General features: G+C 35.9%; 1 protein-coding gene across 3 annotated transcripts in view; it reads left to right on the top strand.

Moving 5' to 3' along the window:
* Positions 1-13,245, top strand: part of LARS1 (leucyl-tRNA synthetase 1) — a 61,898-nt gene that overhangs the window by 6,911 nt on the left and 41,742 nt on the right. For all 3 annotated transcript variants that reach the window (XM_058543268.1, XM_058543258.1, XM_058543277.1), the window contains exons 2-10: positions 1,942-2,060; positions 3,903-3,990; positions 4,628-4,708; positions 7,248-7,385; positions 9,845-10,006; positions 10,581-10,693; positions 11,029-11,092; positions 12,751-12,818; positions 12,922-13,147. In XM_058543268.1, coding sequence (XP_058399251.1) covers positions 1,942-2,060; positions 3,903-3,990; positions 4,628-4,708; positions 7,248-7,385; positions 9,845-10,006; positions 10,581-10,693; positions 11,029-11,092; positions 12,751-12,818; positions 12,922-13,147 — 1,059 coding nt within the window. The remainder of the gene's footprint in view (positions 1-1,941; positions 2,061-3,902; positions 3,991-4,627; positions 4,709-7,247; positions 7,386-9,844; positions 10,007-10,580; positions 10,694-11,028; positions 11,093-12,750; positions 12,819-12,921; positions 13,148-13,245) is intronic.

The following is a 13,245-nucleotide window of genomic DNA, read 5'->3' as shown; positions in this document are numbered from 1 at the left end:
AGGGAAGGAGGAAGAGGCCTGGCAGAGATGAGACAAGAAGGGCCTTGAGTGCCAGGTTTAAGAGTATGGACTTTATCCTGAGAGCAGTAGACAGCCTCTGAAGGGGGATTAACTTGATCGGATTTGTGTTTTGATATAATTTCCACTCACAGAAATTATGATCCAGTCAGGATTTACAGAAACAGAAAATTTACTCATCACTTTTATTTTCCTGTGGTTCCTAGAGAAACTTGTTATATCCATAACTTTTCAAATTATGGAATTCTTTCTCATTTCCTCTCTGCCTTTGTGGCAAAGTTCTTTAGTGCATCATTTCACTTCCTTCTTGTGAGCTGACATTTCATCTTTCACTGCTTGTTCTTCTTCTTCTCCTTTTTTTTTTTGCTGAGGAAGATACACCCTGAGCTAACATCTGTGCCAATCTTCCTCTATTTTGTATGTGGGACGCCACCACAGCATGGCTGATGAGTAGTGTAGGCCTGCGCCCGGGATATGAACCTGCGGACCTGGGCTGCCGAAACAGAGAGCGCCGGACTTAACCACAACACCACGGGGCCGACCTCCTGCTTGTCCTTCTTAAACTTACTTAAAAAAATACAAAGGAATAGTAAACCATTCTTTGATTTAAAATATAGAAAACTGAAAATAGTAAAACTGAGTTGACAATTTTATGATAGATTTGTACTGAATCTTACGTAATTTTAATACTATTAGTTATTTTTATTACATAATACACAAGGTATGTTTAAGATAGTTTTTGGAGAAATAGTGGTCAGTTTGAGTTTTTTTGATTGCACAGAATTCCTCTTTGTATAGTACTTCAGGTTTGTGTAATCATTTAAAATAATGGCTGTCTAAGAATCCAGTGTATCTGTGATGTGAGTAGAAAGGCTTTTTCTAAATTGTTGGATGGAAGGACAGAGGGAGGCATGATTAAAAGAGACTGAGATCCAGAGGTCAGGTAAGTTGGCAAGGTCATCTGTCTAGTAGGTTGTAAAAGTATAAGTAGAACCTAGGTATTTTGTCTTCTGAAAATGCTGCAGAATCTGGAAATTTTAACCAGTAAGAAGGGGAAGAAAATCTAATTTCATTTCAGGTGAGTTTATACCAGAAAATAAAATTCTAGAAACTAATATTAAGCTTTCAAAACAGAATTAGATGTTTGTGTAGGGTCCACTGGTATTCAGCACACCTGCCTGTTCCTTAAGTGCTGTGTTCCTTTCCAGCTTCAGCACACTTGCTATTAGCAGCTAATTCTTTTTCACAGAGTCACAAACTAAGAATGAAGCTCTAACTCGCCTTTTTTCAGAGTTAGAGTGATGATGCATGTTCTTTCCTTTCACTTTTGTCCAAGGGTGGCTTAAGGGATGATGGGAATGTTGCCAGGTAGATCCAATATACTAGAGGCGTGCTGGCCGTTCTCTGTTTCATTTAAATTTCGTATTAATAGTCTGTTAATGATTTTGGAGAGAAGTTCTTCATCAGCGTCCTTGAAAAGAACACACAGATGACTAATCCTCCCTCGACCTCTACCCACTGGGCCTCAACGTTCTCCTTTGATGGGCATAATTGCAGCTTGGCAGGCAGACGCTGCTTCATCCTATACTTGTCTAAGTGTTCGTATATTTTAACTAAATAGGAACGTTTGACAACAGTGTTATATTGTAGGAGCTAATTTAAAAAAAGTATTTCAAAGCTTTTTATATATTTAAGTAAGTAAATATATAAGTAAGTAAAATCCCTTTGAGGTTTGAAGTGGATAGGTTGTGATAGCCCTAATTTTTAATCTTGTTTATTTAAATTTCAAGATAGCAGAGGAAAAATTGATCTGTCGGTAAACAGCTCAGTTCTGTGTGAACCCAATTGTTTTTTTTTTTCTTTTTCTAAAGCAAGCCTGTTGTAGTATAGGGTGGATTATTCTGTCTCTTCTGTGTCTAATAGGAAAGAAAAGGAACAGCTAAAGTGGACTTTTTGAAGAAGATTGAGAAAGAAATCCAACAGAAATGGGATTCTGAGAAAGTGTTTGAGGTCAATGCATCTAATTTAGAGAGGCAGACTAGGTGAGTAATGGTTTTTGAAGTTCTACACATTGTGTTTCCAAAACCATTGGCTACAGAAACTGCTCTGTGGAAAGGATATTGTATTTATAATGTCTGAAACAGGCTGAAGGTGGTGACTTCTGCTTTCTGCATTTCAAATTAGGATCTTCTTTCCTGTGGAATTCTTAAAGGATTTTTTCTACATAAAGGTTTTTTTAAAACCAATATTTTTCATGTTTAAACAAAGGAAGATGTTTTGAAGTTTTATCTTTGCTGACTGATAAAAGGAAATCATTCTATTAGAGAGAATCGTATTATAGTGATAATTATCTTCAAAGACCCAAAATATAAATTTTGAAGTGTCTGTGTTTGAAGATACTATGTAATAAATACTGTATTGGCTTGATGTTAAGAATTACTGATTATAAGACAAACATAGATAATGATATGATATTGGAGAAAAACAAAACCAAAATTACTACCCCAAAACAGTAGCGCAGTAAATATATGCATCAATTATAAGATGCATCTCAATTTAAGATACTTTGAAATGTAGGAAAATGTACTGCTTAGAGCTGAGGAAATACATTGACAACAATAATAGTAGGTAATACTGAACACTTAACTGTTCAGTATGCGAAGGCAATAGGAAATATGCCATTTTTTTACATGTGTATTGTCATTTAATCTTCGTAATAACCCTTTAAGGTTAGCAATATTTTTATCCCTATTTTATAGATGAGGATACTGAGGCACAGAGAGGCTAAGTAACCAGCTCAAAGTTGCATAGCTAGGAAGTGACAGGGCCTAGACTTCTTTTCAGGACTTTCTGATTCCAAAGTCTATCCTCCTTGCTACTAAGTTACAATCTAATGGAGTTTTTTTTTTAAGAGAAAAAGAGTTTACTGTAATATAAAGTCTCGTGTTATGCTTTAAACTATAATTTGAAGCTTCTATTTGGCTCTAGAATTTTGGTCAACTTTAAGGTAATTTGAAGTAATCAGAAGTGAACTGAAAAAGCTGCTTTGTTCAGTGAAAGAAAATGAACTGAAGAAACTTAGAAATATAAAGTTGAATGAAGAAAGCGAACTGCAGAAGTCTCTATGAAGTGCACCGTTTTTTTAATAAAGCTCACAAGTGAGCGAAACTAAATGATATATTGTTTAAGGGCACAGACACGTGCAAACTATTCAAAAACAAGGGAATGACCAAAGTAAATTTTAAGATACTCGTTATCTCTGGTAGGATAGTGGGAGAACACAGGTAGCTTCCGTAGGTTCATAAGTTGAATGGTGTGTTTACAGATGTTCATTTTACTGTGCTTCATAACTTATGTATGTTAGATACATTTGATTCATAAGAAAAAAGAATATAACATAATAACACCTTTAAAAAACATGCTTTTTGAGTGAATTTACCAGGTATCATGTAATACTGAGGATGTTCTATTTTATCTGAGGGACTTTGAATTGCTTTATATGTATCTAATGAAAACAAATCTCATTTAATCAGGAAAACATTAAATTAATCCAGATTCCTATGAATATTAACAAAAATTTTTTTTTTTAGTATATCGTCTTTACTCAGTGTTTTAGCTTCTTAAACCTCCAGTATTTGCTACAAGGATATTTATTTCTTTAATAGCCACCTATAAATATCTTATTCTTTCTAAATCAAAAGTAAGTTTCAATTTTAGAGAGCTTTTAATTTCTGGATTTATAAATTTAATTATAAATGTCTTTTAAATAACTAAAATTTAAACAGGTTATTTAAGCAAGCATTCCCCCCACCCTACCCCCTCATTGCAAGAGGAACTTAACGTTTTCTTTTCTGTACTTTCTTTTTTCCATGATTGTTTTGCAGCAAGGACAAGTACTTTGTAACCTTCCCATATCCATATATGAATGGGCGCCTTCATTTGGGACACGCGTTTTCTTTATCCAAATGTGAGGTAAAGCTTCCTCTGTGTTTAATACAAGGGGATGGAAGGTCTTTAATAAATACTATTTTGAAGAAAATGGCATCTATACAATTTACTTCCTGTTAAGAGAACTTAGAATTCCTTGATTTTAAGCATAATTTTTACATTTAAGTAATTTTATTTTTATATATATATATATTTTTAATAATTTTATTTATTTATTTCCCCCAAAGCCCCAGTAGATAGTTGTATGTCATAGTTGCACATCCTTTTAGTTGCTGTATGTGGGACTCGGCCTCAGCATGGCCGAGTGCATGGAGAAGCGGTGCGTCGGTGCCCGCCCGGGATCTGAACCCCGGCTGCCGGCAGCCGAGTGCGCGCACTTAACTGCTAAGCCATGGGGCTGGCCCTTATTTTTATATTTAATTTTCATATGCTGTGTGTATATGTGTGCAAGGGTCTAGGTATGTATACATATTCATATATAATTGGTGAAAAGACAAAAAAAGGATAGTGGGCTAGAATTTTGGCATGACTGTAAAATCTGGTGGTGTTCTAAAGGAAGATGAGAAGAGGAAAACTAAACTGATGATTTTTGTGAAAAGTCAGCATTTTGTGTTTGTCTAGCATTTAAATTTGTAATTTAAATTTAATTTTCTTTCTGTAGTTTGCAGTAGGATACCAGAGATTAAAGGGAAAAAACTGTCTCTTTCCCTTTGGTTTACACTGTACTGGAATGCCTATTAAGGTAAGATTGCTTTTGGGATTGGTTTCTACTCTTTTTAGCTTAGAGCAAATAGTAATATCCAATTCAAAAGCTTGAAATAGGATTTTCAGATACTTCTGTGTTATATTAAAGTGGTCTTTGAAATGAGTTGAATTTATATTATAGTGAAGATTAATTTTTAAAAAACATTTGAAGAAGTGCTCAAATAAAGGGCACACTTTAAGGTCTAAGTGATTTCTAAGTAATTTTGATATCGTTTGGTTACCTTATATATTCATATTTCTGTTTTAGAATTAGAAAATAACTGCTAACAAGTAAAATGCACAGTATTTTGTGCATTCATGACATATATGGGATGTTGGCATAAAAAACAGTTGTTTTTTGCATATTTTGATCATTTTTTGCAAAAGTCATTTGTTATAAATTTATATTGGAAATAATTCTCAATAAAGAATGGGCCAGAAAACTAGAGTTGAAAGGATTCCCTAAATAGAGTTGGGAAATTTAACTCCCATTTCTTTTTATCCTCCAACCTTTTATTTTGAAAATAGTCAAACCTACAGAAAAGGTAAAAAGGTAGTACAATCAACACCCATATACCCTTCACTTATATTACCAAGTTTTTTTTTTGTTTTTTTTTTTTTGTGAGGAATATCAGCCCTGAGCTAACATCCATGCCAATCCTCCTCTTTTTGCTGAGGAAGACTGGCCCTGGGCTAACATCTGTGCCCATCTTCCTCCACTTTATGTGGGACGCCACCACAGCATGGCCTGAGTGGTGCATCGGTGCACACCCGGGATCCAAACCTGGGCTGCCGGCAACACAGCCCGCACGCTTAACCGCTACGCCACAGGCGGCCCCTATGTTACCAAGTATTAACATTTGCCACAATTGCTTTATTATTTTTTTAAAATTATTTATTTATTTTCTCCCCCAAAGCCCTAGTAGATAGTTGTATGTCATAGCTGCACGTCCTTCTAGTTGCTGTATGTGGGACACGGCCTCAGCATGGCCGGAGAAGCAGTGCGTGGGTGCACGCCTGGGATCCGAGCCCGGATCCGAACCCAGGCCGCCAGCAGCGGAGCTCGCGCACTTAACCGCTAAGCCACGGGGCCGGCCCCACCACAATTGCTTTAGATCTGTCTCTCAACACACATATAATACATGCATGCTTTCTTCTCCCTTTTTCTATGAACTCATTGAAAGTAAGTTGCAGACATCATGACATGTCACCCCTAAATACTTCCGCATGTATCTTTGAGAACAAGGGCATTCTTCTAACATCAGCATAGTCCCATTACCCCCTCCAAAAAATTGAACATTGATATAATGTTATCATCTTTACCTAATCTATAGTCAGATGTCTCTAGTTGTCCCAAAATGTCATTTCTGGCAGTTTTTTGCTTTTTATTTTGTGGATCACACATTGCATTTGATTATCAGTTCTCTTTAGTATCTCTTTTAGTGTCTGGTTCTTTTAGTATCAGTGTCATGACATTGATGTCTTTGAAGAATATAGGCCAATTATTTTGTAGAACATCCCATAATCTGAATTTTCTGATTGTTTTTTAATGATTAGATTTGGGTTAAATATTTTGACAAGAATAATATACTGGTGAGGTAGAAACTTCCCATTGTATCACATCAAAACACATATAATGGCAGTTTGTTCCATTTTAGTGATATTAAGTTAATAACTGCCAGATTTCTTCATTCTAAAGGTGACTTTTCCCCTTTTTAATTAAAAAGTAGTCTGTGGGATGATACTTTGAAAGCCTCTGAATATCTCGTTACCCAATAAGCTAGTGGTTTTAGCATCCTTTGATGATCCTTGCCTGTTTCAGTTATTGAATTGGTGATTGTAAAATGGTGACTTTCTAGTTGTGTCGTTCTTTCCTCTTCATTAACTGAAATTCTTCTGCGTAGAAGAGTCCTTCTCCTTTTTTAAAATTCACAATTCTATATTTGTATTTTTCTCATAACTTTAACACTGTCTCCTTGGTGTCATCTGTGTTTTTGACAGCGGACTCATTATGGTATAGTTGAGAAGAGCTGGGCTGAGAAGCCCAGGTTCATGTGTTAGTTCTGTGGCTTAGTAGTGTTATAACCTTGGATAAATCATTTCATCTCTCAGTGTCTGTTTTCTAACTTAATACCTGTCCTATCTCCCTAGCAGGCTTGTGATGATAATTGATAGAGTATATGTGACAGTAATCTTTAAATTGAGAAATGCTGTTATTAATGTTATTCAAAATGACAATACTATATCTTGTATATTTTTGTCTTCTAACGCCTAACATATAGTATACTACATTGAGTACTTGAATGTTGAATAAATGCTTGCCGAGTAAATGAAGTAAAATGCTAATATATAAATTAGCAAATTTTGAGGTACTTGATTTATACCATTTGAATTTTATATAATGATCCACTTATGTATAGATGTATTGCAGAAAATTTCAAAGTCAATTTTAGTTGGCCATGGAAACAACAAAACACTCAAATTGTTTCTACCTTGCATTTTGAACATCACTCTCTCTAATGTTGTGTTTGTTACAGGCATGTGCTGATAAATTGAAAAGAGAAATAGAGCTTTATGGTTGCCCCCCTGATTTTCCAGATGAAGAAGAGGAGGAGGAAGAGATCAGTGTTAAAACAGAAGATATAATAATTAAGGATAAAGCTAAAGGAAAAAAGGTTTGGTGGTTGATGATATTTATTTTGGTTGAAGTTTTATGTTTATATTTGTCTGATTTATATGTGCATTCCCAGTACTTATGCAAAATAGTACAGAGTTCCCTTATAATCTTCACCCAGTTCCCCTAATGTTACATCTTATATAACCATGGTACAATCCTTAAAATTAAGAAATTAACATTTGAACAATACTGTTTACTAAAGTACAGACTGCATTTGGATTTTACCAGTTTTTTCGTTAATGTCCTTATTCTGTTCCGAGGTCCAATCCAAGATCCCATATTGCATTTAGTTGTTATGTCTCCTTGGTATGTCTTCTTATTCTTCTCTATCTTTGGCTTCCATGACCTTGACGCTTTTGAAGATACCGGTCAGATAATTTATAGAATGTCCCTCAATTTGCGTTTGTCTAGTGCTTTCGCATGAGTAGATTGAGAGGTGGTCCTTAATGCATCATATTAGGGAGTATATGATATTGATATGTCTTATTACTGGTGATGTTAACCTTGATTATTTGGTTTAGGTGGTGTCTGCCAGGTTTTTCTACTGTAAAGTTTCCATTTTTCTCTTTGTAATTCATATATATTTTGGGAGAGATACTTTGAGGCTATGGAAATAATATCTTGTTTCTTTTTCAATATTTGCTTACTAATTATAGCATTCATCAGTGGATCTTGCCTGTAATACTTACTACTGTGGTGTTCTAATGGGGATTTTCCATTTCTCTCATTCCTTCTACATTTATTATCTGGAATTCTTCTGAAAGGAAGAGTTGTCCTTTTTCCCTCATATACTTATTTATTCACTTTTTTTAATATCAGTATGGATTCATGCATGTTTATTTTATTCTTTGAGTTGTAATCTAATACTATTGGTTTTTTTGGGAGGGTGGGGTTTGTTGTTGTTATTGCTCAAATTGTTCTAGCTTTGGCTATCGAGAGTCTTTTAGGTTGGCTCCTGTGTCCATCTGACATGCCCCCATCATTTTTTTTTTAAGCACTTTCTTACTTTCTGGTGCCCCCAGGTGCTCCAGGCTCATTTTGTATTTTCCCTATTTCTGCCTAGGAATCAACCACTTCTCCAAGGAGTCCTGTTTCCTTTTATTGAAAAATGATATTTAGAAACTAAGCTCTGAGTGCTAGGTATGCTGATTGTTTCTAGGCCTTCTCCATAGAAAGAGCAAGGAAATAATATGTATGTTTACTGACCCACGAATATGCACATGTCTATATTTCTTTCTTTATCTATATATATTTCTATAAAGTTCATACTGATACCCTTGGCTCCATTTTAGCACCATGGGGCTGACTCTAGCATTCTTCCTTTGCTTATTTGTGACTTATTTCTCCAGCAGTGAGAAACCTGGCTGTCATTATTTACAGTATATTTATTTGTTCAATCCTAGTCTACTAGTCGTTTCAGAATTGTTAATCTATACCCCTGGGAGAAACAATTTTTAATTTTATTTATTTATTTATTTATTTATTTGTTTCCCCCAAAGCCCCAGTAGATAGTTGTATGTCGTAGTTGCACATCTTTCTAGTTGCTGTATGTGGGACGCGGCCTCAGCACGGCCGGAGAAGCGGTGCGACGGTGCGTGCCCCAGATCCGAACCCTGGCCGCCAGCATCAGAGCGCACGCACTTAACTGCTAAGCCACGGGGCCGGCCAGGGAGAAACAATTTTACCAACTAAAGTACAATGTTTGTGTGTAGTTCTTTTTGTCTTTAGAATCTAGTGAGTACAGTGTTCTCAAATTAGTTCTAAAGCTCCTTTCTTTCCTGCTCCCTTCAGTGTGGTTATGTCATATATTTGTAATACAGTTAGGTACATTTGTCACACTCTGCATTCCATCTTGGGTTCCTCCATCATCCTGGTTGATTTTTTAAAAAAATTTACATACAGTAAAATTCACTTTGTCATGTATAGTTGTGTTGGTTTGGCAAATGCGTGGAATCATGTTTCTACCACCACAGTACCACACAGAGCAGTTCCATCACCCCCCAAATTTCTTGTCCTGCCTTATTGTTTTGTAGTTCAACTCCTTTGTTTACCTCTAACCTGGTATTTGGTTGCCTTTTTGTTATTGGTAAATATTGAAAAAGGAGGAAACTCTTGTTAATAGCTTATTCATAACTGAAAAAGATGCTTGTGGTATTAGAAAAAAGGAAATAGAGAAGGTTTGGTGCTGAGATCTTATCTTTGTGATGATAATTCTTTATGGTTCCACCTGTTTAGTTTTCTTTGGTATTAGAGTCCTATTTAGTATCAGACTGTACAGTTTGGCAGACAAAACAGTACATCTAAATCTTGCAGTATTATGACATATCAACAGCACTGTTTTGGAATTAAAAAATTACCAAATGGGATTATTCACTTAAAATTATTGTGGTTCTGGAATTTGTTAAACCAGTTGTCAGTTGTTCTTTGATGGAGTTTATTTTTGCTGGTTATTTTCAGAGTAAAGCTGCTGCTAAAGCTGGATCTTCTAAATACCAGTGGGGCATTATGAAGTCCCTTGGTCTGTCTGATGAAGAGATAGTCAAATTTTCTGAAGCAGAACATTGGCTTGATTATTTCCCACCACTGGCTATTCAAGATCTCAAGAGACTGGGTTTGAAGGTATGCCCGTCACCCCCATAGTTTATGAAAATATGGAGAACACATTTATATTTATGTGATTATATGAACTTTGGACCCCCTCTTAATTTAGAATAATATATTTCACCTGTATTCCATTAAAGAATCAGTATTATTATTGTCAGATTAGAACTCATGGGCCTCCATGTAAGCAATGAAGTACTTAAATATTTGTTGCATTGGAATGTATATCCATATATTAGCAATTATTAGAAAGGAATTCTATTCAAAGAAGATGAAGAAGCCAAAGTTGAGCTTAAATATTTAGGAATACATAAAGGTATTATTTAAGTGTTCCTTCTTAATTTATTATAATTCCTGTATGTTTAATATACAAATGTGTGTGTTTAAAAACTTACATATTAAACACAAATTAATGTAATGTGATATATATTTAATAGGTGGAGCTTGAAAATTTTTGTTTTTCTTTTAATATTTGATATAATTCTAAGTTGGAAAATAAAGAGTAGAAGAGTAAATAATTGACTCGTGGGAATTCTCATTCAGAGACTATACGAATTTCTCAAAGCTTACCTTTTCCTTTCTCCTTCTGTAGGTAGATTGGCGTCGTTCGTTCATCACTACTGATGTTAATCCTTACTATGATTCATTTGTCAGGTGGCAGTTTTTAACATTAAGAGAAAGAAGCAAAGTTAAATTTGGGAAGCGGTGAGTTTGTTGTCCTTCAGTATAATAAAGGCAAATTATATAATTCCTGCCTTGTAATTCAGTGCTCCCTGGCCTACTTTTTCCCTTTATCCTTTCTCTTTTTATGATTTTTTTTTCCTTTTGTTCTCTTGTATCCTTTGTTTTCCTTTTTGTCTTGCCAATGTCTTAATTTCTCTGAGCTGGTTAGTGTTAGTGACAAATAGAACCAGGGAGAATAGGAGTGTTGGTTTTAATGATCTCACTAAAGATTCTGTTCAGTATTCCCAGCCAAGCAATATGTTAATATAAAACTTGTATATTAGAATAATATTTATCACTTATTATTTATTTTTTAGGTATACCATTTATTCTCCAAAAGATGGACAGCCTTGTCTGGATCATGACAGACACACTGGAGAGGTAATTATTTGTGACATAGAGTAGCTATTATAATAATTCTTAATATGGCCAAACAGTTTAAGAAATAGATCAGAAACCTAAAAATAACTTCAGTCTAGTGCTGGGGTATATAGTCATGATACTCTGGTGGCTGTGAAGAGAGAAGCAGAATATTATTATAGGTACCTGTATGTTATCTAGGACCTTGCTGCTCTAAGAATGGTCCTAGGACCAGCTGCATCAGCTTCTGATAGAAAAGCACATTCTTGAGCCTCACCCCAAACTTACTGAATCAGAAGCTCTGGAGATAGAGCCCAGGAATCTGTCTTTTAACAAGCTCTCAATGTGATTCGTATGCATGCTAATGTTTGAAAAGCACCGCCTGGAGAATACATGCTCTGAAAAGACAGTGTAGGGGGTGGTAATAAGATACGTGGCTAACTGATGTGCGCAGATTCCATTTATACTTGCTTTGATCATGTGCCTACTTGCTTATTTCCAAAATACTTCACTCTACATTCCTGTAGGACACATTAGTAACATTATTCCTTGTAATACTTGAGTCAAGCAAGGGTAAGTGATTTGCCTAAAGCCTGGGCACAGTAAATCAATGATAATGCCAGGATCTGAACTTAGGAGTCCCTATGAGTGCATCATTCTCTGTTACCACCTTTGAACACATTTGTAGTCTAGCAACTACTTTTCAAAATCAGCCTTCAATTATGATGTAACTTATCTGATAGAAGTGAGAGTTGATCAAAATTTTGAAAGATTTGAGAGACTTAAGAAGGCCCAGTTTACTGACTATATTAAGTTTTTTTTTTTTTTTTTTTTTGTGAGGAAGATCAACCCTGAGCTAACATCCAGCCAATCTTTCCTCTTTTTGCTGAGGAAGACTGGCCCTGGGCTAACATCCGTGCCCATCTTCCTCCACTTTATATGGGATGCTGCCACAGCATGGCTTGACAAGCGGTGGTGTCAGTGCGCACCCGGGATCCGAACCTGGGCCACCAGCAGCGGAGTGCGCGCACTTAACTACTACACCACGGGGCCGGCCCCTATATTACGTTTTAGTATATGGTAGCAGTATCCTAAATTTCATTAGTATGTCATAGTTTTTCAAAGTATTTTCCTACCCATTATCTTATGTGTTCCTTGGGACAATCCTCTGTGAAGCACAGCACAGTTCTTTTACAGTTGAGTAAACAAAGGCTCAGAGAGATTGTGATTCTCTTGGGTCAAGCCATTAGTAAGGGCCCAAGCTAAGTTTCGAATCCACATCATCTGACCCCTGGTCCAGTGTATGTCTGTGATGACCACTCTGTGAGATTGGTGTTTGTATCTTCTAGCTCCCATTTTGGCAAACATTGTTTTGGCTGATTACTCCAAGTCACTTCTTTTGTTTTTCTGTCCTCGTCTCAGCAAACCATCCTCATTCAGTAGAGTCTGGGCTTCCTTTACCAGTTCTGGTCTGGTGTGGGTTGGGAGGGTGGTCTCCCAAGTCTCTTCTTGTACATTATGTGCATGTGGTCAGCACACCACTGGCGGTCTCTTCATTGGAAGAGTTATTCTAACAATGCAAGAACCCATCTTAGAAATTTGAATCAGATCTCTCATATAGATTAGTTGGTTTAATCCAAGTCTTTTTTTACTCTCAAATTTTTGTTTTATTTGTTTAGGGTGTTGCACCTCAGGAATACACTTTAATCAAGTTGAAAGTGCTTGAGCCATACCCATCCAAATTAAGGTAGGTTTGCCAAACAGTTATTGCTTTATCTTTTGGAAATGTCAGATAGTTGTGATAGAATCCACAACATGTTTTTGCATAAATATATATTTTTTCTTCTTAGTGGCCTGAAAGGGAAAAATATCTTCTTGGTAGCTGCTACTCTCAGACCTGAGACCATGTTTGGACAGACAAATTGTTGGGTTCGCCCTGATATGAAGTACATTGGGTTTGAGACAGTGAATGGTGATATATTCATCTGTACCCAAAGAGCTGCCAGGAATATGTCATACCAGGGCTTTACCAAAGACAATGGAGTAGTGCCTGTTGTTAAAGAATTAATGGGAGAGGTAAGTTGGGTAGCAGATTTTTATTTTAGTGTATAAATTCAGGGGAAAATTCCGGCAATGAAGCTTGAGAAAAGAGCATTTTTTTCTTAATTGAGGTA

Source organism: Diceros bicornis, chromosome 1, assembly GCF_020826845.1.
Source record: "Diceros bicornis minor isolate mBicDic1 chromosome 1, mDicBic1.mat.cur, whole genome shotgun sequence".
Classification (NCBI taxonomy): Eukaryota; Metazoa; Chordata; class Mammalia; order Perissodactyla; family Rhinocerotidae; genus Diceros; species Diceros bicornis.
This window is presented reverse-complemented; position numbering and strand designations above follow the sequence as displayed.